This window comes from Penicillium pulvis, assembly GCF_028828015.1.
Source record: "Penicillium pulvis strain IBT 33274 chromosome Unknown contig_3_segment0_segment0, whole genome shotgun sequence".
NCBI lineage: Eukaryota > Fungi > Ascomycota > Eurotiomycetes > Eurotiales > Aspergillaceae > Penicillium > Penicillium pulvis.
This window is the reverse complement of record NW_026643077.1, coordinates 251,103-276,532: the sequence shown is the minus strand read 5'-3', so window position 1 is coordinate 276,532 and position 25,430 is coordinate 251,103. Positions and strand designations below refer to the sequence as shown.

Below are 25,430 nucleotides of genomic sequence, written 5' to 3'. Positions count from 1 at the left end.
GCAGGTAAGTCATGATTGGCCGAATCTCGTATCTCATATTAAGTGATCCTCTAGTGGTGTGGTCGCCCTCTTCCTCGAAGTGGCATCTCACAGGAATTGATTCACCTCCAGCATACAGGTTTGTGCCTTTTTTTGTTCCCAGGAATAAAAATACTGCACGAATTTGTGGTAGAGATGGTAGAAATCAGGTAGCGCATTACAATAATGCGCTATTTATGCGATATTATCAAGGAGATGTCCATTTACGAACACAACCCAGACGCTACAGAGACAAAAACATCGGTTACCTGTTCCATCCTCACTGTTGGGAGATATTGGGTCATCTTTTAGGGCATGAAGTGATTGAGAAGAAACTTGGTAAAGTTATTCGGTCCGTGAGAAAGTATTGGCTCAAGCGTACCTTGAGGTACATGGATTTTTCTCTTGATGAAATGCTTGGTACCTGGGACATGGATACCTTTTTCCGCGCAAATTACCATGATGAGGTTGCGTACGCCAAGTACCAAGAGTACTCCTATGGTTGCGACATCCACATTAGCTCTTGGGTTGTGCCTGAAGTTCAGAATACAATCAAGTTAGCTCGAGCTCAAAGAACAGAAAGGAAGAGCTCTTACCTCAGCAAACTGCCACTCGAAATATGTCTCATCGTATTAGAGGTCATTTGCCCTCTGGATTTCACTCAATGTGATGTGCAATGTACACGCAACATGTTATCGGTGTTTGTATTGGATGTACCAGAATTCTTTTGGAGAAGCCGGTTACAGACCAATCGCGATTTGTTCTTTGAGGTAGACTGTATAACAGACCATGATTCTCTGGACTGGCAATACTTGTGGCTTGGCTTGATGGATCTCCTTGCCGATCATACTTGGTTTATCTCCAGCGGCTTAGCAACTCGCAAACGAGCACTTCGGTCGATCAAACCAATTGTGTCCCATTTTAAAAGCCTCCGTTGAGGGATATGATTTGCTGAGGATTGGAAGGCGCATACGACGTGGTCGTTGGGCTTCCAAGGTTTTGCTTATGGGAATGTCTGTTCCAAAGAATACTTCATGCGGTTGCCAAGCAGATCATACGAGGGCTACCACCACCAGAACCGTGGCAACTTCTCTTTGCTATTTTAGCCCAGCTGACTTGCAATTTTTCCGTTTCCGCTTTCAGGACATATGAGGAGGAATTGGTTGGATGTAACTTGGGCCGTTTTGAAGATTGGTCGGATTAACCTCCCGCTCTTTGAAACTCGGGCCGCACCAGTTCATATGGGCTCGGAACTTAACGCTGCGCCTTACCTGGCCAAGCAGTCTAGACCAAAGCAATTGATTTCATAAGATAAACATACCTACCAAAATTCCCACTTGATTGTTCAACGGGTGCTAGAGCTCTCAATAGATCCCAATAAGGTCTAGATCACTCTATAATGAGGCTTCGAAATGTAAATCACACACCTGGATAGGAGATCATCATGACCTCAAGGATTTATTGTAGAAGCATCGGTATTTAATTCGCTCCATTATACTTGTCATACATTGGCGATCACTGTACCGCATGGTATCACATATCACCTTCTCCACCAGATAATATTTCAACTCCCACGACCGCGTTACTGCAGCATAACGTATTGCAATTCATCAGATCCAAAATGAGGTGTGACTTCTTGCTATTATCATTATTCGTCTGGTCCCTTCTCTGTGTGCCAACTCTTGGATGGGGAGATGTCGGCCACCGCACTGTTGCCTATCTCGCCGAGCAGCATCTCACCGAGCAGGGCAAAGACTTTCTCAATGACCTCTTGCCTCGTACCCGGGATTTTGATATCTCAGACGCTGCCACCTGGGCTGACACAATCAAGCATCGTGGACGCCCTGAGACTGGAGTTTGGCACTATGTTGGTATGTTGCAATTCTCTCTTTGATGATCTAACAATTAAATTGATTGATACCCTTGCGAATATAGATGTGAAGGATGATCCTTTGGGGAACCACTGCAAGATATCACCTCTCCCCCCGGTTTGCAAAAACAAAGGCTGCATCATCTCAGCAATAAAGGAAATGGTAAGGCTTTCCCTTTGATTGCAGTGACTAAAGCAAACCTAAGTGGCCATAGACCAAGCAAGTGAACGATGAAAACTTCAATCAAACAGAAGCTGTTATGTTCTTGTTTCACTTCATTGGGGACATCCATATGCCCCTCCATGTGGAAGAGTACCAAAAAGGAGGTAACCTGATAAAAGTCTCTTTCGACGGTCGTCAAGGGAACCTTCACGGTATTTGGGACACAGATATGCCACACAAGATTAACGGCATCAGGCACAATATCAAGCATAACAATGAAAAGCCGGCATCCCTAAAGTGGGCCAAGCATCTCCTCCAAAAGAACCAACACAGGCCGACAACCGCTGTGGAATGTGCGGATGTGACCAACCCTGACGTCTGTGTCAAGAAGTGGGCAAAGGAGGCCAATCATCTTAATTGTGCTGTTGTTTTCAAGAGAGGACTTCCGTATATTGAGGGCACAGATCTTGCGGATGAGTACTATGATGATGCTGCGCCGATCATTGCAGAACAGATCTATAAAGCGGGCGTGCGCCTGGCAGCCTGGATCAATGCCCTTGCAGAGCAGCGACACGAGAAAGAGGCCTTTGTCGTCCAAGGAGATCGGATGAGGGATCTATGAAGTTCTTTAGGTGAATGATCCTTTGGTGATTTTGAACGGTTCCCGTCAGAGAGTAATATTGATTAAAAGTGCTATTTCATGTTTTCTATAATATGGATTCTAGAAATGCTGCAATCCCCAAGTTTCACTAAATTGAATAGCATTTATTCCTTACGAACCCCTTTGATTTAACCCATACACGCAGCATTTACTACTGGTTGCTACTTATCTTTTGAAATGATGGATTAAGGAATGAACACATAAGACTAGTCAAAGTTCTACGAGCTCAAGGGAGTCTCGAGCAGCAAAATAATTGAATTGAATAATGGTTTCAGCAATTTCATCCTGAGCAGGATCTCGCAGACGTCCATATTAGACACCTGGGCTGAAGTTCAAAGATTCATTCAAACCATCTTGGAACCATGGCTACTTATCCCTTCAGCCTTGGCGAATCGTATGAATTTTCATCTTGTAAATGCGAACCTTGGGGAATCTGAGAATGTTCCAACATCTGATAGATTGGAACAAGAAAGGCTTGCAGTGATTTCCAATGTAGATAGCGATTGATGTGCTTGGCGGGGGCGATTACTTCCTTTTGAGGTCAAAAGAACCCTGGAAGGTAGAACGCCCTTCGGGTAACGTATTGAAAGTTATTTTCTTGGGTCATCTGGAGTTCATGTCACTGATAAAGTTTCACAACCTTACTCCGCGGACCAAACTATCTGTATCCCCACGGATAATGCACTTCTAGACCTCACCAAGCCCAATCCGAGACACCTCTTCCAGCTCCCGAAGTCAACATACCGTATGGGCTGACCTGGGCGGTTTTAGTTGGGCTTTGACGAGGTTCTAGTTTTTGCAAATGATGGTCCTTGTTCATAATTACGTCAGTCTAACCTGGTGAGCTCGACATATCCAGTGACTCTGTCCGTCTCTGTGTATATACGTATGTCTAAAGTATTGAACAAGCGTTGCTTAGTTAGTCAATTATTTGCCCTCTTCACCCATTGAAGCAGCAGACAAAACGCTTTGATCATGGATCAAAAATCTCAAACTGGGAGCCCCCAGCTCTCCCGTCATTTGGTTTCGTACTTGCTATTCTTCTCTGTAATTTCCTTGACATGGGCAGTCCTTGCCAATGGACAAGGCCGTTCAGTTGCAAGGGAACCTATTTCTGAAACCACCTGCTCTGGCCAACGCTACAGTTACTATGGCCTAGCTGCCTACGGATCAGTTTCATCTAGTGCGACCGATCGGTATGGAGATACCCTAGGTGGGTTTGGAAGTGCGATTAGCTTCGACCAGTCGTCATGGAGTAAAGCTCAAGATGGTTCCTACAATGGTATGATCTGGGCAATGCCAGATCGTGGTTGGTATGTCTCTTAACCTACGAATTGGGAGTAGAAACGTGTGGCTGATTAACTACGGGTAGGAATACGAACGGCACTTTGAATTATCAGTCACGCATTCACAAGTTCTCCATTCACTTGGATGGCATAACTCCAAATGCCTCCGGTAGTGACAAAAGCCCGCCGAATATGCACTTGACTTATGTTGACTCAGTCCTGCTGACTGGACCGGACGATGTTCCTATCACTAGCTTGGATGCAGATGCGACCGGGTTTATATCTCACGATGGATTTCCTCCCCTCCCACGAGCAACCTATGACGGGGATGGTTTCGGTGCACCTGGTCTGACCAACCGCCGAATCGCGCTGGATTGCGAGGGTTTGGCGATAGATCCCGGGGGAGACTTTTGGGTCTCAGATGAATACGGCCCATATATCTACAGATTCTCGAAGCATGGCAAGATGCTCTTTGCCATTCAGCCCCCACCGGCATTTCTCCCTCTTCGGAATGGTACAGTCAGCTTTAGCGCAGGAGAGCCGCCAATGTTTGATCCGAATCGAGTTCCCAGTCCTCCTGATCCCACCGCTGGTCGAGCTAATAACCAAGGTCTGGAGGGGCTGACTATCTCGCCCGATGGAAAGTTTCTATACGCCATGATGCAGTCAGCCATGACCCAAGAAGGAGGACTAAAGAGAAAGCATCGACGACATGCGCGGCTCCTGGTGTATGATATCTCTGATAAGCTATCTCCGCATCTGGTGCACGAGTACGTGGTTACTCTACCTCCTTACGATACTGGCAGAGGTTCAGAGCCTGCATTGCAGTCGGAAATCCTTCGGCTTTCCAATGAACAGTTCTTGATTCTTGCCCGAGATTCAGGCTTCGGACGAGGAGCGGACAACAGCGAGTCCAGGTATCGCCACGTTGATGTTATTTCTACCGTTGGATCCAAAGACATTGCCCATAGTAAATGGGACTCGGTCAACGGTTCTATCGCCAGCGCCAAGGGGGTGCTTGATCCGGATATCCTGACGGCGACTTACTGCCCATTTTTGGATTTCAACGTGAATTCGGAGCTAGGTAAATTCGGGCTCCACAACGGTGGTAGCCAGGATAAGTTTCTTTTGAATGAGAAATGGGAGAGCCTTGCCCTGGTGCCTCTTGGTCAGGCGGATTCGAATGAAACCACAGAGTACCTCTTGTTTAGCTTTAGTGACAATGACTTTAAGACGCAAGAAGGTGAGATTCGATATCTTTACCACATTTCCCTTTGACCTCGTGCAATCTAATTTCGGCGACTACAGGCTACCAAAACTTTGGACGGTTTCGCTTTTCCGACGGATCTGGCGACAACATTGATACACAGATTTTGGCTTTCCGTATGAGTTACGAGCAAAGTTCCGCGGTCAGCCACAAGAATGAGCTGTAATCTACTGTCATACTACGTGAACGTTCGTACCCTTAAATTGATAGCTAATGTTTATTGTGGTGCTTATAACTGAGAAATTATCTCACAGTAACATTCATCAGTGCCTAGAAAGTGTAATTCAAGGCCTAGCATCCTCATTGCCTTCAGATACATAGAACTCTGGATGGTTGAAATTACTCTCCTCGCCAATTACATCAATAGCTGTGGTAAACTGGCCAGGGAAACTTATAAATAGGATATCAATTTAGGTGGATCCAGCGAACAAAATACATTGGTGTCTGCCAATTCAATTTTCTGTTCTGTTAGGCAGAGTGGATAAATTCACTTTTGATGGAGCCAAAGTCACAATGTCCCCTCCAATCAATCCTAATGAGCAAAAACAACCGGTCGCCCTTCAATTCCTTTCTTCTGAGAGCAATAGCTCACCCCGTCGACTTTGAGTCCCTGATCATTCACCAGCGTAATAGTATCACCGCGGCTAGCAAGAGGGCAGTTAGGAAGGGAAAAGGCACCGGTTGACATAGCACCCAGAGCTGCATCCTTTGGGAGTGCTTGGGATTGACCGGCTGAATTGTGAATCTTCCAGCGAGAGAGGGGCATGGTGTGGTCAGTCGGATTTGTGAGAGTGACAGATCTGCGTTGGAGACCATCGGGCCCAAGAGGCGCTACCAAGGCCTCCTTGATTCTCACGGAATTCTCCGTTAGGTCAGCTGGCTGTCTTTCCGAGTCTAGATAGTGTTCCCAAGTCTCGGATGTTATAGCATGACCTGTCTTGTCATCGGTGTGTACAGCTTGTGATGCGAAGCCGAGAAATACCCCCACCCATTCACCGGAGTCCGGATAGTTGATCAAAATGCCACCATCTTGGAAGACGCCATCATCTTTTTTAAATTTCCGAGTATTGCCCTGGTTCATATGAATGTTGTGAATACCATCTTGAGTATTGAACCGTGAGCCAAACAGGTAAATCTCGGCCTTCTTATCGATTGCCTGTTTTACCTCAGGCTCGAGGACATCGATCATATCATTGTTCGGACCTTCTATGTCATGGGGCAAGATTCGACCATCATTGATACAGAACAAATTGTCCCGGATGAAATCCAGATTTAGACCGGTACTGGATGTTCCTGACTCCCTGTCTCCGAGGGGATGAAAGCCCAGAGGTAGATCAGTGAGATCATTCACTTTGGGGTGCTGATTGAAGTTGTGATTCACCCAATAGGCAAGTCGAGATTCTTTCCTATCTCCAGACTTAATATTGATTGCCGCTCGGAAAAGTCCAGGAATCTCTCGCGCACTGGACCGACTTCGGTGAACATTGCGACTAGCATGGCGAGTTGGCTCTCCGCTGTCATCGAAGTATAGCGACAAGTGCGGGGATATCGAATCGTCCTCATTGTGTTCAACTGTGTACTGCACAGGAGTTGCCTTCCACACACCGTAATCTCTGATTGGCATGCTGATTGAGATGAAATGATTATATAACCGTTGGAAGTTTGTTTGTTTCTTGAACGATAATTTCTGATGATTGAATAACGCGAAGTATAGGGTGTTTTTATAGACGAATATACGAGAAGATCAGCTTGGGGGTCGGGTGACCCAGGTGAGACAGTATTATGTTCCAAGGTAATTGTTAATATGGGTGGTGGCTTGACACTGTAGAGAAGGTGCATTTGATGATGGGAGTCCGTATCAAATGCAATGCTCAAGACCAATCTAGACTCTTGGATCTGCCCATGTCTGTACTTCTTGGCACCGTCCCTTTGCATACAGAAAGAATAGTCATGGCGTTCTGGTTACCTTGATGGATACAATCTGCCCGCGTCTGGACCTCATTTTCAATAGCTACCTATTTGTACAGCCATATGGCTTTGAGTTATCCGGGTACAGTATGCGGATCTCGAGGACCCACAGTCTTCCCATATTGACGGATTGAACCTAACTCCAAACTCTACGTGATATAAAAGATTTATTCAGAAGACCATTACCCTAGTCTTTGGAGGACCATGTTCAAAACTCTGGCTGAGATATCCTAATGTCCTTTGAGCGTGACGAGCAAATGGATCATGAACCATGTCTAATTCTCTGCAAGCTGCCTTATTCGTCGGCCAGGGAATGCGAATATTCCTACGAGACTGACCAATCATCAATCTATTAAATGTATTACCCTCCAATTAGCGGCTGAACAAAAAACACGAGACTAATATCAATATTCACCAAGCATACGGGCATTTTCCAGGGATCGTCAGTCTTGGCCAGAAACACATATTCGGTAAGCATCATTTCAACAGATCGCCGTTTCCAGCACACGGTATTCCACTTTCCATCTGTATTTAATTTAGAGTTAAGCTGATCCACCTTTCACAACGTGAGATCCGGCGGCCACTAATATAACTTAATACATGCTCCGAGGCTTGTGTTAGAGCGACCTAGAATATTCAATGAATTCCTTGGCGAATTTAGACAACTTTTTCAAAGTTCACCCTGCTTCACGCTCTTGGCATTGAGTCGTATAATCCTTGCAGTCGATTTTAAGTACTGATGGTGTGATATATTTCCGGAATTATGACATCATTCTGACCAGTGGACAAGGTGCTCGTATAATGTATCCTTGGCGACGAGCTTTTTATTCTATAAGATCACTGTCTAGTTTAAATAGCCCATTGAGTGATGATTGGATGAGAGATACCACTATGGTGATGATGTGTCCGTTGACAGCTTTCCAGATTGACGACTTCGGGAAGTATATACTCCATTTGTTTGTTTGGCTTGCCACTTTGCGTGGATTAGGGAAGGGGGAATATTTGGCCTTGTGATCATGACGCATTTATTTGATGGATGGAGTGATCCAGAAATCTAGAGGACAAAGAAATGTTTTCAACGAAATAGTAAACAGTCATAGTAAATGTTCTGGGGGTTAGTTTGTTAGGCATATCGTTAGTCATGTCACATGTGACTGGATTGAGATCTGGTGTACAAATCACATGATTCACGATTAAATATCCTCTCTCTAGGCACCCGCCAGACTCCGTAAGCGCTTAAAAATAACAAAATCAAGAATCATCTAGTCAATATATCTGCCAGGAAGAACCCCACGAGTACACTACCTAAAGTCTCTCAGATACTAAAGCAGATCACATGTTCATATAAATCGATATAATCACCATCTCCTACAGGCTACAACTGATAACTCATTTGTCTTACATTTTCATTATAAGACATCGACGGAGAGCGCTTCTTTAGCCATGAAAGTTACCATGACACTCAAGCGAGTCCCTTCTCTTGAGGACATCTCTTTTATCAAAAGCTCACTCAGAGAGATCCATCCCGACACCACCGAAACATCACGCGAAAGCCTCTGTCTCAGCTTTACGGCCCCTACAAGCGACGTTGACTCTTTCAGTGATCTGTTCAAATCTTGGCTCGGCTCACCGGACTCAATAATGGAGGGTTATCACATGGTGGACGATATCTGATCCATTTTCCTTCTCGCTTCCATCACTCTGTGGCACCGCCCACACGTTCATATAGTGAGACCAGTCAAGCAATACCAGCCCCACCTTTAACATTGTAATTCTGGGTCTACGTGGCTGTAAGCTACGGAAGCACACTGGCGCATTGATTGTCGCCGTCATTTGCAATGGGTACACCGTACACATTTAATGGTGGAGAAGAGTTCAAGGTGTGTCTATACGAAGGAAAATACTGTGATGGGATGTCGAGAAAGATAATGGGGGAAGTGTGCGCTGCCTTGGCTTGAATAGCCCTCTGTTTCCAGCCAGATTATAGCAAGTCAGAAGCAATGGCATTCATTGGCAGATGATTCGCGCTGATTCGAATAGAAGAATGAGTCATGCAATGGGTAGCAAGAAGGGAACGAGGAAAACAAAGAGTGATGAGCTGAATATCTATAAAAGAGAATAGGAAGAAACAGATAGAAGAGAAAACCCAAAGTGCCATCAACATTCCCAACCCTCAACACCTTTAATTTTCAAATAGCGCATAACTACTCGTCCCAGAGTGCTTTGAACATACTAGGACCAGCAAACAAGTATGTCGGGGCTCTCTCCTTGACAAATCCATCCTCCTTCATGATCAGAATTATGTCATAATCCCGAATGCAGTGCAATTCATGAGTCACTGCAACCACTGTGGCGTCTTTGGAGTGTTTCAGAATTAATTGAAATATTGATTGAAGCATTTTCATATCTACGCTGCCACTGATCTCATCTTGAACAAGAATTTTCGTACTAGCCTTGTGGAGAAGCGCTCTCTTGCCAAGCTCACCAATTGCCACTGGCCGAGTGTGAAAGCTGCCTCACTTAATGTTAGAGTCCTGATGAAGACTACTTGCCATCCTGTCACTACTTAGGCTCTATCTTCAAAGATCCTCTTCTCCTCCTTGTCGCTACCCAGTATTACACTAAGTACCATATTATATTGCTTCCATTCAGTTCGCATACTTAGCAGCAGGTCCGAGGAATGATGGAATTTTCTTCATGGATCCTTTCACCGTCCCACCGTGTTCAACGAAGAAACGATTGCGCTGTCGGTGGCCAGCCTCTTAGGATTTAGGCTGAAGCGAAGTGAACCAGGCAATATGAGAGGAGATCTCGTGGGATGATAGTAAGAAAATCTTGGATAAGTGAATTGTATCTGCCCAAGATGCTATATTCAGGAGAAATGGTATGAAGAAGAATCTGCGCTTCCATTTGCAAGAAGCGTAGTTACCGTGAGGTGCGTAATTAAAATGCCTGTAATCCGGAGAGCATCATCACCATGAATGGTAGGGTTATTGTAATGTACTTGTTGCCAGCAGCAATAAGCATAACTCGGCGATCGCAATACGGACACCAGCAATAGTCAAAGTAAGCGCAGCCGATAGTTGACTGTCACTCTGAAAGAGACCTTGGCTGACTCTATCTTGTTAAGGCATCCAATTTTGCTGATCCATGGGCCTAGAGTTTAAGCTTAGGAGTGAGACGTCATTTCCCGCTGTATGACCATCATGTCACCATATTGAATAAAAGTCTATGATGAAGCTTTCGCCGACCGGGGGGAAATCATAATAGAGAGAAAGAAATCCTGGAACGAGTAGGCAGAAAATCAGATTTGATACTTCGACTTAAATGGGTTGCTTTAATTGTCTCCCGAGTGTCTATTCGACATCCTGGCCCGTTTACCCGTATGTTGGGGAAAGTGATCGGCGCATAGAAGCTCGGCAGGCTTCATGGACCATAGCTACGTCGCAGTACTAGGTCCAAAATCCGTGAGCAGGAAAAAATTAAATCGATCAATATTGGTATGGTTGTACAGGTAGCCCCGGCAGTAATTAGTGGACTAACAGCTTGGACCGATCGAAGTACCTAAAAGCGAGGATAGATTCGATGTCTAGATCTTCCTTACCTACAACACGTATTTAAAACAGTTATTTCCCGATAGCCTACGCAGATTGCAGATGTTCATAGTTCAATTGGACATCATAACAGTTGAGCAAACAGAGGGTAGTGCACGCAGTTAAAAGGCACACACGCGCCCAATCCGTTCGATGTGGATTAGGATCACCACAGGTTGATTTTCTGATTGTGATTTATCCCCCGTCTATCATCGTGACGGGCAGGTTGCCAGCGGAGGCATCAGATAGCATCTTGTTATATTGACGTCATTGGCAGAGTTTCCTGGGTTCAAGGAGTTATCTCACGTAGGATACTTGTCCTATTTGGGTGAATCGGGTGAATCGAGATCTCACCGCTACGTGACGTCTATGATCAAATCGTATGAAGTATGAAGGAATAGTGACACTAAAGACGCGGGGGTGCATTTGGGAAGCTGTTCCATGGTACAAGCAACTCTAAGTGTTTAAAATCAAGGATAACCGGGATCGATCGGCGGCAATCGATCGATCTTGAGTCTAAATCAAGAAGCTAAAAAGATTTACTGCGAAAAGTGGGTGGCATTTCCCAAGCACTGAGTCCTATGTCACTGCATTTTTGCGATTTTTCACTAAATTCACGACTTGATTTTCTTCACGTAAAATTCCACAAGCCCTTGCCAAAACTAGAAGCTGTTATTCATACGACTATTGTCCTCCGCGGTGAATCAAAATGTGGAAGAGTTACAATTGGAGCACAGATGTTTAGAAATCAGATATGATTTATTCAAGTTTATCTAGTGAGAAGCAAAGTAGAACCCGATATAAGTGTCATGTAAAGACCGATAGATAAGGACATTTGCGAATCAATAAGCTCCGGCTGGCAAATCATCCTCGTCTGGTCCTTCGTTATACTTGTTCGAAGTCTGAGGTTTGGCATGGCGAAGGCGATCTCCCTTCAAAATGTTGGACTTGTCTACCGCCTCATTCTCGTCCGCCGCTATTTTCGTTAATGGCTTGATCGCTTGCATGTTGATTAAGAAGGATTGTTAAACTTACCGAGCTGCTGATCAGAGTTGGAGTATGAAGAATCAATGGGGTCTTCAATTTCCTCATTGTCTCCTTGGACAGGAACTTGATCTTTCAAGCTTGAGTTGGTCTCTCCTGCATAGGAGTTGTCTTCCTCATAATCCTCGACGTGATCCGACATTTTGATGTATCAGGTAGAATTCAGTAATGTGATATAAAGTTGTTTGACTAGAAGAATCTCTTTAGACGAAGAAGAAAATAACGTTTTATATACCGCTCTATGGGATTCAAGACCTGTTTTTGACACCAGACATTACGTAGTCTAAGCTTGCCCGCAGCAATTGTTGTATAACCTTCCTGACGCATGAGATACGTAATTCAAAGCTGGTGGCAACCACATATCAAGATAAAATATTGGTCTAGAGTAAAGTTCGCCATACGAAGTTATAAGCCAAGATATCGGTGAGTGCAACAAGCATGGAATCTCAGTATCATCATGCTAGGGCCCTGTTTGAAGCCATCCAAAAACCTACCTCTGGCATTGAGACCTTCTCAGCTTGGAGTCCTGTATTCAGAAATCAAGAGTGAGGGTCTTTCGTGACTTGGCATTTCGCCCTCCTTTAAATTGATCGAGTGGGAGAACTTCACCATGAGGCTTTACCCTTGATCCTTATTGTTTAGGTACTAGCAGTAGGGCAAGACCGACAATTACTGCATGCTAGACTGGATGCGATGTCATGAGCCTGGTATAGAATCGCGGGGCCCAACATGCAGTTGAAGACAGTTTTGGCAGTGATGATTTCTAATGCACCAAGTGTCTCGTCTAGTACAAAGAGCTTCCTGCGCGAGTATAGGCTGTGTCGGCATGATGCACGGTGCTGTACCACTCATCGTCAAAAATGAAGAAGACCCAATCACTGGTCCTCAAACAGTAACGTTTGCGAACCAGGGCTCTTTGTGCGTAGTAAGCAATCCTCATAATGAATTGCAAAAAAAAAAAAAAAAAAAAAAACCAGCAACAAGGCTATGCCCCTATGATACCCTTGAGTAAGGAAAACTTCCCAGAACCGACAGAATCTGTGACGATCATCAGGGTGGAGTCGACCTCAATTTTCACATCAGTCAAGACTGGTGTCGGAGCTCCGGAGTACTTGAAGCTTAAATTGAGCAATGATAGATATCCCGGGTATTTCTCTGGTCAATAATCGAGCGTACTTATTCTATGGCTAGAGGTTTCTTTTATCTACAACGAAGACCTGACCGCTGCTACTATATTTGTCGCTTTAAGCCCCCATCATAAAGGGTAATCTTAGTTTCACTGTAACTAACCGACAGCGGCGCCAAACTGGGTGATTTCGCGAACAGAATGCTGGATCATTAGAGTTGAGAGACTAACTAGGACGAGAATACCAAAGAATAGTGTTAAGGTGATCGCATTACGCCCCCTTGTGAGTGCGAAAATGGCAAATCTGGAGTAAGAATTTGCCCAGCAATCTCTCGCCTATTTTCTATCGCTTTGAATAAGCAGTTAGATATACCTTACTGACCTCTCATTTTACCAGAATATATACCAATAATTTTCCTCCTTATATGAGACTCCCCAGAGCGCTCGAGCTCTATGACACGGAGATTGATTATACGTTCCCGAATAAAGCGAGAGACGCCGAGTAACTTGACGCTTCGAGAATAATTCGTAACAGAAAAGTGGCTATAACACGCTCTTACCTTGTATTGCTTGGTTACTTTTTTTTTTTTTTTTGGTGTGATGGTGAATGGAAAGTGCGCCTTTTCAAATAGGGCAACCACTATTATGCTTTGGTCATCGATATTGTGCTATAACGTTTTTATGACCTGATCAAACCCCCCTTACTAATATAGTCTGTTTCATGGTTGCTTAGTCGTCTAGCACATACAGCAATACCAAGATAAGTAAGCACCGTAGCTCTAATAAGCGCCCTGCTGAGATCCCCGTTTATAGAGCTAGTGGAAGCCCTAGAGGTAATCTATCATGCGATAAATCAGTGACAGCTGGACGAAGTGAGATTCAACTGAATATGAATGAAGTTCCCTTAGTAAAATTCGTCGAATAACACTATTGCAAAAACATGGCGATTTTATATGGAGTTTTTGGATGCCACATGGATGTGACAGGTTAGCGGTTGAAACCTTAAATGAATTATGAAAAGTGTACGCCTAGAAATGGTACGGGACAATAAAGTTCCAGCAATAACAGGGACGCTCCCAAATGTGTGAGGTTATTCTCTAATGAATCATATGCTGAAGAAAAGATAAATGCAGGTCATATATGAGGGACACAGACTTTCTATGCTCGATCCACGATAGAACAAGACTACCAAGCGAACATCTCATTGTAGGGAAACCGACAAAAGGTTGCCTTCGTTGCGATGCCGTGGAACTATCGCCCATAGCACAAGTACAGCTAGTTAATTAAATATACAATAATATCTTAGCAAGGATCGATAAGTTGGCTTGCTTTTTGGTTGTGTCACTTTCGTCAACTGCCGCAGAAGTCGTTCCTCTCAGGAATCAAAGACTTCAAGACGTGCAATGTCACATTACATATGTGGACATGCTCCAACTCTACTAGGTCAGTATTGATCATGAAAGCGGAAATACTCAGCTGATAGCTGATTGATACATTCTGGATGCTTTTCAAAGCTGTCGTGCTTTTGTGAATGCTGAGCCTAATAAGAACCTAGACGGCAAATGAAAGCAGATTAGAATCATAAGCCCTATGACTCACTTGTTGAGCAGTTATTAACGAGCAGATTTGGTAGATATGATGATACATTCAAGTTGATACGTTGAGAGTCATACTGTACTTCCGTCTGAGTCATGGTTCCGCTCGGCGATAACACAAATCCCCGCCACCCCACCAACTTTGCTCCTTCACATCATCCTATATCCTCACCCACCATGGCGTCCAGAGTCTCACCATTCGATTTGTCGAAATGCGCTCGACCTAATATTCTGCAATTGCAGCCTTACCGCTGCGCCAGAGAGTAAGTCGGCTCCGAAATGCCTCCGATCTCGCTCGCGCGCTAATGAACCAGTGACTACAAAGATGATGGCACGAACGTCCTTCTGGACGCAAACGAGAATGCCTACGGCCCCAGCCTGGCAATGAGCAAGGAGGATGCCTTGCAGTGCCCCCAGCCCGATATTGACTTTCTGGGCCTGAACCGATACCCCGATCCGTAAGACCTCATCCCTCCTGTCTCTTTTTACGGGTGTGTCTAACTTTCAATTGAACCCTACAGCCACCAAATTGAACTCAAGCAGCTTTTCTGCGACCTCCGCAATACCCACCACCACACAGAAAAGACCCTAAAGCCCGAGAGCTTGTTCGTGGGTGTCGGATCCGATGAGGCTATCGATGCGATGCTCCGTTGCTTCTGCGCACCGGGCAAGGACAAGATTCTCACCTGCCCACCGACCTACGGAATGTACAGTGTTAGCGCCCAGATCAACGATGTTGAAATCGTCAAGGTGCCGCTAGATGTGGAAAACGGCTTCCAGCTGCAGGTCGACAAGATCAACGAGACATTATCCGCCGATCCATCCATCAAACTCGTGTATATCTGCTCACCCGGTAACCCGACAGCCAACCTGATCCGCAAGGACGACATCCGCAAGGTGCTGGAGCACCCCACATGGAACGGCGTGGTGATCGTGGACGAGGCATACATCGATTTCGCCGAGGAGGGCGCCAGTCTGGCTGAGTGGGTCACCGAGTGGCCTAACCTAGCAGTCATGCAAACTCTCAGCAAGGCATTTGGCCTTGCAGGTATTCGTCTCGGCGTTGCCTATACCAGCCCCGAGATCGCACGGTTATTGAACAGCCTGAAGGCCCCCTACAACATCTCCAGCCCGACTAGTGCACTCGCAACCGCCGCCTTGACTGAGCCCAATCTGGCAGTGATGCGTGAATCCCGTGAAAAGATCGTCGCGCAGCGCGACCGTCTAATCCGCGAGTTGCCGCAGATCTCCGGTGTTGGCCGGTTCCTAGGCGGCACTGACTCGAACTTTTTGTTGGTGGAGATTCTAGACGCTGCCGGGAAACCGAGTAACGTGACTGCTCTGGCCGCGTACGAGGCGTTGGCGGAGAAGCGTGGGGTTGTGGTGCGGTTCCGTGGTAAAGAGTATGGATGTGAGGGCTGTATTCGCATCACCGTTGGCACTGAGAGAGAGGTGACTAAGTTCCTGCAAGAGTTGCAGGTTGTCTTGGCTGGATTGCTTGCGGGATCCGGTGTCGAGTCGCTTCGGGACGAGGCGAAGCGGGAGGATACGGCGGCTGCGGTGGTTGCGTAACCTTGGAAAAGCCCCCTTTCATGCGCGATTAAATAGAGTTCAGGAGATTATCTCTATATTCCGTGGACATATACCCCGGTCACTGAGATAACACAATGATATTAGCATCTAGATCCAAAGAAATCCAGGCTATTTTAGTCAGTTATAGTAGGTTTATTTAGACCCAAGCTGATTGGGTCCGCTTTAGACTGGGGAGGCTCCACCGTGAGATTGGAGGCTGTAAGGCAGACAGATTGCGCCTCGTGTTGTCGCGTGCCTCTGGCGTCAATTGGTTTCTGCGGCTTGTTCACTGGTGCTCTCTTTTCGAATAACTGCAATTCAACAGATTCTCTGTTGGGTCACCGAACGAGTCCGATACAAGGTTTTTATTGTTATCCACCTGATGCTTGATACCGAGTTCAAGAGCGCCCGGTCCAGGCCTTGGAAGACTCGTATCGCATAAGCGCAGGGCAATGTCTAGCGAACCGTAGAACGAAGGCCAGATTAAGGAACCTCCCACGTGAACAATAACGGTTGTTGGACCTCGGAATTTATTTGTCTAGTATAGCATCCTTAGGTTTCTTAAGTGTCGCAGGTTAGGTCAAAGCTCCCGGACTCCGGACCAGTGAACGGCGTTACAAAGTACCCAGATCTTAGCCAATGATGACACGATTGACTCCTCAAATCATGTCCCGGTTTATGGCGTCAGCTTAGCTGTAATGGAGATGGAGATAGCTCGCTCTCCCCAGTGGTTTGCGCGAATCAGGTTCGCTGATTTGCTTTGGTTAGTTCTGCGATGGGTCTCCCCCGATAGTGTTTATAGGTTAGAATGAGATTAGTACAAAGCATATCACTGGCTCGTTTGTTATCATCGTGTTGTCGCTTTTTTCGCCCTCAAAATCCTTGACCTCATATCATGTTTCTCCGGGACTCACCGATACTCCGGTTTCCCCTCTTCTTTTCTTATTTGGCCCTGGGGCTTTATGTGGCATATCGTTTCACCTTTCACGAATTCCGCCACGGAGTGGACTTGTTTTGTGCTCTTAACTGGAGCACAATCCCCCCCAAAGATAGCCTAAGTGGGCTTTGCTGATCGCCCCCAGACTAGTGCCATTCCACTTTCCCCACCGAGTCTACCCCGATGCCTCTCACGTGCGACATGTAAAAGGTCGCCATTTTCCTGGGTGAGAAGTCTGAGGTAACTGAGAGATTGAAACAACAGACACTGCAGAAGCCCCTCTTCGGAGGCGGCGGGGATTATGGACTCGACTTTGGCCGTACGCGGACTCCGCGTCCAGCTTCCTCCCGCCTATGAAACCCGCGAGCAGGTCAATCCATCACTCTTGATGAGCTGGTGGGCCACGGCCTTTTCAATAGTCATTATTATCGTCCGTCTATGTGGTCGCTATGTGCGCATGGAGCGCTTCTTCCCGGAGGACAAAGTGATGACCCTCAGCATGATTCCTCTCGTCGGCCGCATGGTCTTGGTACATTACGTCTTGGTCTATGGCACAAACAACGTTCAGACGGCCGGATTGACGGCGGAGGAAGTCTCGGAAAGAGAGCTTGGGAGTAAGCTCGTACTGGTAGCAAGGATATTTTATGCGATCTTGTGAGACATGCCCCTCATTCTGTTCACTGTGTCATACAAGTATACTGATTAGAATGATCTTAGTATCTGGACGGCCAAGCTCACTGTCTGCGAATTCCTGAAACGAGTTACAGGCATGGTCTCACGTCGATCCACCGCCATCTTCCTGCGCTTTGTTCACTTCTTCTTGGCCTCGACTCTGATGGCGGTCGTGATTGCAACGCTAGCTGAATGTCAGCCATTCAACCACTACTGGCAGGTCATTCCAAATCCCGGTCCACCATGTCGTTGCGGTTATGCGCAGCTCATCACAATGGGTACCTGCGACGTCATTACCGATCTTCTCCTAATCGCCTTCCCCGTCCCAATCGTCATCATGTCCAGGATGCCCGTCAAACGCAAAATAGGCCTTGTCATCCTCTTTTGTCTCTCCCTCCTGCTAGTGGGAATCACCTGCTACCGAGTACCTTCCGTCATCGAACGCCGAGGCAATCAACCCTACCGCTCACTCATGGCCTCACTCGAGATCCTCGCTGCAACAGCCGTCTCCAATGCCCTCGTCATCGGCTCCTTCGTTCGCGATCGCGGTGTTAAGAAACTTAAATACAAGCGCGAGGTGGCCTCTGCATCTGTTAGCGAAAGTCTTGATAACAGCTATGTCCGTCGCAATACAGTCATGCAGCATCAATGGGGCAGTGACTCGGATCTCGCCGGTGGGTTGGGTATAAGACTCGATCCTAAGCTGCATCCGAGTGCATCGTCATCAGAGCAATCACACACTATGCCTATGCCCGTACCACCCCTACCCTTGCATGTTGCACGCACCGGCTCTATCGATCCATCATGGTCTTTCAGCCAACCTCGTCCCTCAGATGATGACCATATCTCGGCTACTGACAGCCTCGATATGGATATCAGTCCGCGAGAATACATCAAGACTAACCAGTCTCCGCGAGAGAAACCCGCTCTCTCGCATTCTAACATCTCCTCGCCACGGGTGTCGTTTTTTGATGTCGGCGGTCTACTAGATCAGGACAAAGAGAGTCAACACTCCCGTGCGGGCTTGCGCCCTACCCGAAATGCAGAAGATTTATCTGCATCCACGAATCAATCGGTCCGTCCATCTCGGGGAGGAAGAGCCTTCCTAGAAGATCTGGGCGTTTTACCCTCGCGATCAGCTGGCCGGACAGCTACCCCACGCTTTTTGACACCCCTTCCGACTGCGAATAACCGACCCCTACATACCCTCCCGCCTTACCGAGCTGGGCCTGATGTCTCACTGGATGTCAACGTCGAGCTGCAGGATGTTGGTGGACTCTTATCTAGGCATTCCCCGCCTAATCATTGATTTTTTTTCTTTCTTTTTCGATATTCGGTTCTGATAAATTCATGATACGATGATCTTTTGATGGAGCAATGGGATTGGAACACGGAGCTCTTTGGAGTTTGAATCTGTTCCGGCTGGAATAAATTGGATGGGATTGGATTATCATCTTGGGTCGTGGTCCACTTTATATACCCGTTATGTTCGGGGATTGTATCACTGTTTTTTTTTTTTTGGGTTGGTTGAGCATTGGCGTTGGAGGTGCCTCTTTCATGTTTGGAATCATATTGGATTCTGTCTGTACATCACTTGAAACGAGGCCATGAACATAACACTTTTTTACTTCGACTCATGAAAAATAGATGTATAGACATTGAGTGTATTCTTCTAGCTCGACAGCAAACACAGCAGAGCATTACTATGTAAAATCAAAGGTTGGAAACCCCCTCCCTCCTCGCGGAAAGAATTCGCCAGTACGCCATGCTGCCCATAATACAACTTTTTTTGGTTCGTTTGTGTGGTGCAGTCAACAAAAAATAAACAAACTCCGTGCCCGATTCTCCCTAGCATCTGACACAGCCGCTGATCTTGGGATATATGTGGCAGCTGGTTCATGTCTTCTCAGAGAGGTCGAGACTGATGCGCATGTGGTGGGTTCCCAGATTTCCCTCGATCTCGATCAGCAAGAATCGAGGGTTTTCTTTCGGTGCAAACCAAAAAGCCCAATTGTTTCGCACGGAGACACAATTGATCCTTCTAGAAACTTTGGTTCTCTCTTTTCTCCCTTAGATAACCCATCGGTAACTGGCATAACGACCAGCCGTCTCCGACTTCCGGATAATCTTCACAACCTGGCCCCGACGCAATCCCAGGTACCGTGCCACAGGATCCGAAACCTGCATACGGGGCAGCTGGCTCTCCTTCAAACGGTATCGTTCAAGCAGACGGGCCTTCTCCTCGGGGCTAAGGAGAACGTGCTTGGGGACGAGCTCGTGACGGGTAATGTTGACCAGCAGATCCTGCTCCTGGAAGTGCTCGCAGATACGACCGGGGATACCGCTCAACAGGCGCACGGCGGAGGGCGAGATGGGGGTCTGGGTGATGAAGACACCGGTGTGGAAGTTGCTCTCATCAACAATGTGGTTAAAGGCGCGAACTTGCTTTGTACCGACACCAGAGGAGTCGGGGCAGAAGTCGACGTAGATAGTACCGCAGTCGGGCTGGGGGTTGGGGTTCGATTTGCTGGGGAGAGCTGTGTATTTCATTTTCATCTCCTCGGTGGGGCGGGCTTGGATTTTCATCTTGGTGCGGCTGGTTCAGGATATGCGCGTTAGTCAAGCTACTTTTTACCCCGCGGTCGAGTATTTCAAGTCGAAAACTGGATTGAGATGAGGACTTGAGGAATTGCATACTCTGGATAACCCATGGGGTCGGCATATTTGTGCTTGAAGTCGATCAGCGAGAGTTGCAGCTCGTCGTCGGAGACCTCATAGCCCTGTTGTCGCGTCGCGTAAATGATCAGTCTTTGCTCTGTTGCAGTATTTGCAGCCCGTTCAAGCTTTAGGGGCCTCTAGGAATAAAACTCACTCGGTCCGAAAGCATCTCATAGACGGTCCGCCATGTGCGCCAGAGGCGGGTCATCTCCTTGTCAGCCTCATCACCGCTGCGCTGCGCGATTTCCCCGTCCATTATGGAATTGAGCGAGCTCCAGATAAGGAGTCAAGTGAAAAGCAGTGAAAGTCTGCAAACACAGAAGATCCAACGGTGCCAACGCGGAAAGCAAGAGGTGTGATAAGAAACAGAAAAATCGGCGGGAACTTTCTGCCAGGTGAACGACTTAGTCAAAGCGGAGAAACCGACCGAACCGTTTTAATTATTCTCCTTTCCCCTCGTGGGCTACTCTCTCTTTGGTCTCTTTTCTTTCTCTTCCCTACTCCTCAGAGGCAATTCTTTCCTTTTTTTCTTCTTCGCTTCTCATTTATCCACAATGGCCGATACTGCACCTGCGGAGCGGGTTAAGCCCACCAAGCCCGATGAGGAGGCCTACAAGGCCAGCTTGGCTCAGGCTGAGAAGGAACACACTGCTGCTCAGGAGAAATTGGTATGATACATGCTTTCGTTCTGCATTTATTGGTTGCATGCGGTTATCATCTTGTCTTGAAATCGTGCGCAATGGCCAGTTACATTCGAGGCCATGGTGGCATCACGTCCTCGTGCCCCCCACTGTTTATTTGAATGTTTTTTTTTTGGTCTTTAGAGTCAAGTTCCGCATTTTTGGAGAATTGTTCAATAACTAACTTGCGCAAAAGAACCAAATCAAGGCCAAGTTGGACGGCGCCAAGCCCAACAACCAGGACTCGCCCGTCGTCAAAAAGCAGCAGGAACTCCGCGCCGAACTCTCCTCCATCCGCCAGAAGCAGGCCGGCTTCAAGACCTCTCGGTCCAGCATCCAGGAGAAGATCAATGGTCTTGAGTCGACCCTGAAGGCCCGCATTGCTGAGCAGAACAACTCACGTGGCAAGATGTCATTCAAGAACGTCGAGGAGATCGACCGGGAGATCGCCCGTCTCGAGAAGCAGGTCGACTCTGGTACCCTGAAGTTGGTGGATGAGCGCAAGGCCCTTTCCGATATCTCCCAGTTGCGCAAACAGCGCAAGGGCTTTGCCGGTCTCGAGGACGCTCAGAAGGGAATCAACGAGTTGAAGGCGCAGATCCAGGAGCTCCGCAAGAGCATGGACAACCCCGAGGCTAAGGCCCTGGGTGACAAGTACGGTGAGATCCAAAAGGAGCTGGATGCCATCAAGGCCGAGCAGGACGGTGTCTACAAGAACCTGAACGCTCTCCGCGACGAGCGCACCAAGCTGCGTAACGACCAGCAGAAGAAGTACACCGCTATCCGTGAGATTAAGGACAACTACTTCAAGGCTCGTCGTGCCTACAAGGAGTACGAGGATGAGGCATGGCGTGTGCGCCGTGAGCGTCAGAAGGCCGAGCGTGACGCCTTTGAGCGTGAGAAGCGCAAGAAGGTCGCCGACAAGAAGCTCGAGGAGGCTTCCAACCTCGCCTACGTCGATGAGATCCTGACCGCTCAGGGTCTCATCCGTCACTTCGACCCCGCTTACAACTTCGCCGCGCTTGGCCTGGATAACAAGAAGGATGAGGGTAGCAACTTCCGTGCCGGTGTTGGCCGCACTGTTGACGACTCCGCCATCAAGGGTATGAAGGTCGTGCGCAAGGACGATGAGGAGGACTACTTTGTTGGCAGTGGTGGCAAGAAGGGCAAGAAGGGTGGCAAGAAGGGTGCCGCTCCCGAGGCCTCCAAGTTCAACATGAACGTTGGTATCATTGAGGAGTTCAGCAAGGTCAAGATCGACCCTCCCATGAACCAGTCCGACGTTCCCGCTGCTATCGAGAAGCTGGCCGCCAAGATCACCGAGTGGAAGAGCACCCAGGCCAGCAAGACCGAGGAGGTGAGTACTCTCTGTGTGGATTGTATTAAGCAACAGTCGCTAACAAGTATCACAGAACATTAAGAAGGCCAAGGAGGAGATCGCTCGCCTTGAGGAGGAGGAGACCAAGTCCGAGGAGAAGGCCAACGGCCGCAGCACTGACGCCGCCAAGAAGGTCGCAAAGGCTAACGGTGCCCCCACTGCCGAGGCCGAGCTGACCCAGGAGCAGGATGCCGTTGCCGATGCATCGGAGGAGCTTCAGAAGGCCTCCATCGAGGACCAAGCATAGTCCTCTGTGAATTTCATTGCTTATATTTTGTTTATCGGGCTTATTTGCCCCTCGCATATTGCAGTCTAGCATTGTGCCTAGCATTTTCCCATTTTCTCTTTGGCTCATGTGCATTTAATTCCGCGTTGGTACATTGGACAGCGTCCATTCCGTTTCCCAAAAGCCAGAATTGATATCTCCTTTCTCCCGGTTGATCCTGGTCCTGCTATATAAGGCTTTGCTATATACTATTTTCAGCGCTTTCCCAAATCTTGCTACCTAACTATTATGAAACCCGAAGTCGAAGCGCCCGGATGACTCAGCGACCCCGGAACTGCGCCACAACTCCACTTTCTGCCGATCCGCGCGTTCTTCTACATAATCCCTACTTCCTGCACTTCCGTGGTTGCGAATTCGTTTTTCTGTCGGCGCATCCGGATCATCCAAGTGATTTTTGGGGACCACCCTTTCACTATCTATATTATCTTGGACCCTGAAAACCCACATATTTCCACATCGGCTGCCCACTCATCTGCAGATCGGCAATCTTTTTTGACAGCGGCTCCACTTCAAACTTCCCATTCGTAAAGATGTCCTACAACAAGCCTGTGCGTCGCAAAGCCCACTAATGGCTAAAAATACCGCCATATACCCAATTTATACGTCCTCGGCTAACGATGAGCTCCAGACAAGCCCACCCCCTTCCTACCCTCAGCCGGCCTACAACAATACCCCGGGCTACCAGTCCCCGCCGCCCCAAGGCGGAGGGGCTGCATCAGACTACTACGGCCAGCAGGGCCAGCAGGGCTACTATGGCCAGCAACAAGGCTATCCCCAACAACAGCAGGGATACTATAACCAACCGCAAGGCCAGATGTACTACCCACCGCAACAGCAGTACCCACAGCAGCAACAGGGTTATTATGCGGGTGGCAATCGCTTCGGCGGTAACAGTGGTGGCGGAGGATCTGGCGCAGGTGGAATCTGTGCTGGTGTGATGGCTGCGCTGGCTTGTTGCTGCTGCTTGGATATCTTGTTCTAAGGTGGTGCGGTTTTCGCCGGATGCGGTTACCATACGAGTGCTTTTATACGAACCCAACCCGTGGATCCGTTGAGATTATGCTTCATGAGGATAGATGCTGGGATTGATACATGGCTTGGGGGGTTCTTGTCTGTTTTTGGGTTCCGGACTTTTCATTGTGGTTTGCTTTGGAATTCTGTGATGTCTTCAGGATGGCGTCTCGCGCAGGTTGACTTTCATTGGTTTTCGCCGGCGCAAATGGGATCCAGTGTTGCGTCTTGGTTGACGTTTTACTTGTATACAATTTGTTCTCTATTTCCAAATTTGTCCTGGGTATTTTTATTGATCAGGATCAGTACGAATATTCCATTTTGATCACATATTCGGACGTAAATCATGGTTCATATTAAACTTTGAACATCATATAAGCATAAAACATCAGAAGTAGTATAAGAAAGGAATAGGGTATATGCAAACAAATCCCAAGGAATGATAAATGCAAAATATGCTTAATTCAATCACCGATACCGACTACCACCATACTCGCTCTCACCACCCCCATAGTCCAACGGATCAATCGTCCTAACTCCCGACCGATGACTTCTCGCTCTCCTCGGCGGCCGAGTCGAAACGGATGAAACAGCCGAAGATTCCTCTTCAAACACCTCCACAACATCTCTCCCATCTGATGTGGCAGTACCAGTCACCGACTCTTCAACAATAATGCGACCATCATCCCGATCGCGGGGACTCGGTCGGCGCCGATAGCTGTCCCTCCGATCACGCTCTTCAACTACTTCAATCGTATCACCATGCCGGCGTAGCGAAGGTCCCCGTCGACTGCTTACCACTACCTCTTCATCGACCGAGGAGCTCACTCCGCGCGCGAGACCACCAGGGTTTAGAGAGAGGAAGGTAAGGTAGAGAATCAGGACGACGCCGCCCACGCTGCCCAGCACGATTCCAGCGACTGTTCCTGAGGATGGACCGCTGTCTAGGCCGCCGTAGGTTGAGGGAATGGACACGGTTGTATAGCGTTTTTGAAGGTGGGAGGAGAGGATCTGGTGGGTTTTATCATTTATGGAGGGTGCAGGTTCGAGCATTGTTGTGTCGAGGCTCAAGTCCTCTGAGAATGGAATTGATTCCATGGTTTTGTTTCGTGGTAATGCTGAGGCTTTGGGTGATCGGTGGGATCTGATAAGCTCGGATTTGTGTTTCACAGCTAGCGCATGCGACCGAGGGAGATGAAGCTCGGGTGGGTGATTTGTGATTTGTGTTGATGGGTAGCTGGAATGTAGGAATCAATTCCGGTATGAATTAAAGGAGAAGAGAAGAAATCGAGGGGAAGAGGTGAGATCTATGAGGTGGCTGGGGATCGGCACTGTGGGGCTGTTTACCTGGACTCGATCCGCCTCAACTGGTTCGAGTATTAAAATCGATTAATTGATTCTTACTTCACCCAGGCAAGTGGGAAAATTTATACCAACGTGTACAAATTGCATTGCTGTGTCTTAGTTGTCTTTGAAAGAAATCTTGGATAAAAAACCAAGACAGCTTCGAGATTGATAATGGCTTTAATGGTCACTGCGCAGTATCCAGCCACATTTTCGAGCCTAATTCCGCCAGTCCATGGAA

General features: G+C 47.5%; 10 protein-coding genes across 10 annotated transcripts; 6 read left to right on the top strand and 4 right to left on the bottom strand.

Annotated features, from left to right (window-relative positions):
- Positions 1–1,639: 1,639 nt before the first annotated feature.
- N7503_006255 (S1/P1 nuclease) lies at positions 1,640–2,673 on the top strand (the record flags this gene model as incomplete). The annotated part of the gene is made up of 3 exons (XM_057065802.1): positions 1,640–1,889; positions 1,954–2,051; positions 2,104–2,673. 3 exons carry the CDS (start codon positions 1,640–1,642, stop codon positions 2,671–2,673), a joined length of 918 nt encoding a protein of 305 aa, XP_056921271.1.
- A 1,014-nt stretch (positions 2,674–3,687) lies between these two features.
- Positions 3,688–5,431, top strand: N7503_006254 (esterase-like activity of phytase family protein; the record flags this gene model as incomplete). The annotated part of the gene is made up of 3 exons (XM_057065801.1): positions 3,688–4,025; positions 4,085–5,241; positions 5,307–5,431. 3 exons carry the CDS (start codon positions 3,688–3,690, stop codon positions 5,429–5,431), a joined length of 1,620 nt encoding a protein of 539 aa, XP_056921270.1.
- A 366-nt stretch (positions 5,432–5,797) lies between these two features.
- N7503_006253 (uncharacterized protein) lies at positions 5,798–6,889 on the bottom strand (the record flags this gene model as incomplete). The annotated part of the gene is made up of 1 exon (XM_057065800.1): positions 5,798–6,889. One exon carries the CDS (start codon positions 6,887–6,889, stop codon positions 5,798–5,800), a length of 1,092 nt encoding a protein of 363 aa, XP_056921269.1.
- A 4,779-nt stretch (positions 6,890–11,668) lies between these two features.
- N7503_006252 (uncharacterized protein) lies at positions 11,669–12,012 on the bottom strand (the record flags this gene model as incomplete). Its single annotated transcript, XM_057065799.1, has 2 exons — positions 11,669–11,802; positions 11,862–12,012. 2 exons carry the CDS (start codon positions 12,010–12,012, stop codon positions 11,669–11,671), a joined length of 285 nt encoding a protein of 94 aa, XP_056921268.1.
- A 2,661-nt stretch (positions 12,013–14,673) lies between these two features.
- N7503_006251 (histidinol-phosphate transaminase) lies at positions 14,674–16,163 on the top strand (the record flags this gene model as incomplete). The annotated part of the gene is made up of 3 exons (XM_057065798.1): positions 14,674–14,854; positions 14,906–15,049; positions 15,113–16,163. Exons 1-3 carry the CDS (start codon positions 14,688–14,690, stop codon positions 16,161–16,163), a joined length of 1,362 nt encoding a protein of 453 aa, XP_056921267.1. The 5' UTR covers positions 14,674–14,687.
- Positions 16,164–17,401: 1,238 nt separating this feature from the next.
- Positions 17,402–19,081, top strand: N7503_006250 (putative integral membrane protein Pth11-like; the record flags this gene model as incomplete). Its single annotated transcript, XM_057065797.1, has 2 exons — positions 17,402–17,754; positions 17,818–19,081. 2 exons carry the CDS (start codon positions 17,402–17,404, stop codon positions 19,079–19,081), a joined length of 1,617 nt encoding a protein of 538 aa, XP_056921266.1.
- Positions 19,082–19,842: 761 nt separating this feature from the next.
- N7503_006249 (DNA-directed RNA polymerase core subunit RPB5) lies at positions 19,843–20,746 on the bottom strand (the record flags this gene model as incomplete). The annotated part of the gene is made up of 3 exons (XM_057065796.1): positions 19,843–20,368; positions 20,470–20,552; positions 20,645–20,746. 3 exons carry the CDS (start codon positions 20,744–20,746, stop codon positions 19,843–19,845), a joined length of 711 nt encoding a protein of 236 aa, XP_056921265.1.
- A 97-nt stretch (positions 20,747–20,843) lies between these two features.
- On the top strand, positions 20,844–22,989 carry bfr1 (putative nuclear segregation protein (Bfr1)). Its single transcript, XM_057065795.1, has 3 exons — positions 20,844–21,158; positions 21,367–22,527; positions 22,583–22,989. Exons 1-3 carry the CDS (start codon positions 21,045–21,047, stop codon positions 22,793–22,795), a joined length of 1,488 nt encoding a protein of 495 aa, XP_056921264.1. The 5' UTR covers positions 20,844–21,044; the 3' UTR covers positions 22,796–22,989.
- A 121-nt stretch (positions 22,990–23,110) lies between these two features.
- On the top strand, positions 23,111–23,937 carry N7503_006247 (uncharacterized protein). The gene is made up of 2 exons (XM_057065794.1): positions 23,111–23,382; positions 23,463–23,937. Exons 1-2 carry the CDS (start codon positions 23,365–23,367, stop codon positions 23,814–23,816), a joined length of 372 nt encoding a protein of 123 aa, XP_056921263.1. The 5' UTR covers positions 23,111–23,364; the 3' UTR covers positions 23,817–23,937.
- A 376-nt stretch (positions 23,938–24,313) lies between these two features.
- On the bottom strand, positions 24,314–24,943 carry N7503_006246 (uncharacterized protein; the record flags this gene model as incomplete). Its single annotated transcript, XM_057065793.1, has 1 exon — positions 24,314–24,943. One exon carries the CDS (start codon positions 24,941–24,943, stop codon positions 24,314–24,316), a length of 630 nt encoding a protein of 209 aa, XP_056921262.1.
- Between the last annotated feature and the right edge of the window lie 487 nt (positions 24,944–25,430).

What these genes read in the sequence shown, in the direction of transcription:
- bfr1 (XM_057065795.1), top strand. Translation starts at nt 21,045, where the DNA reads ATGGCCGATACTGCACCTGCGGAGCGGGTTAAGCCCACCAAGCCCGAT. An exon ending in CTGCTGCTCAGGAGAAATTG is followed by an intron (nt 21,159 to 21,366) that starts GTATGATACATG and finishes CTTGCGCAAAAG; the next exon opens with AACCAAATCAAGGCCAAGTT. An exon ending in AGGCCAGCAAGACCGAGGAG is followed by an intron (nt 22,528 to 22,582) that starts GTGAGTACTCTC and finishes CAAGTATCACAG; the next exon opens with AACATTAAGAAGGCCAAGGA.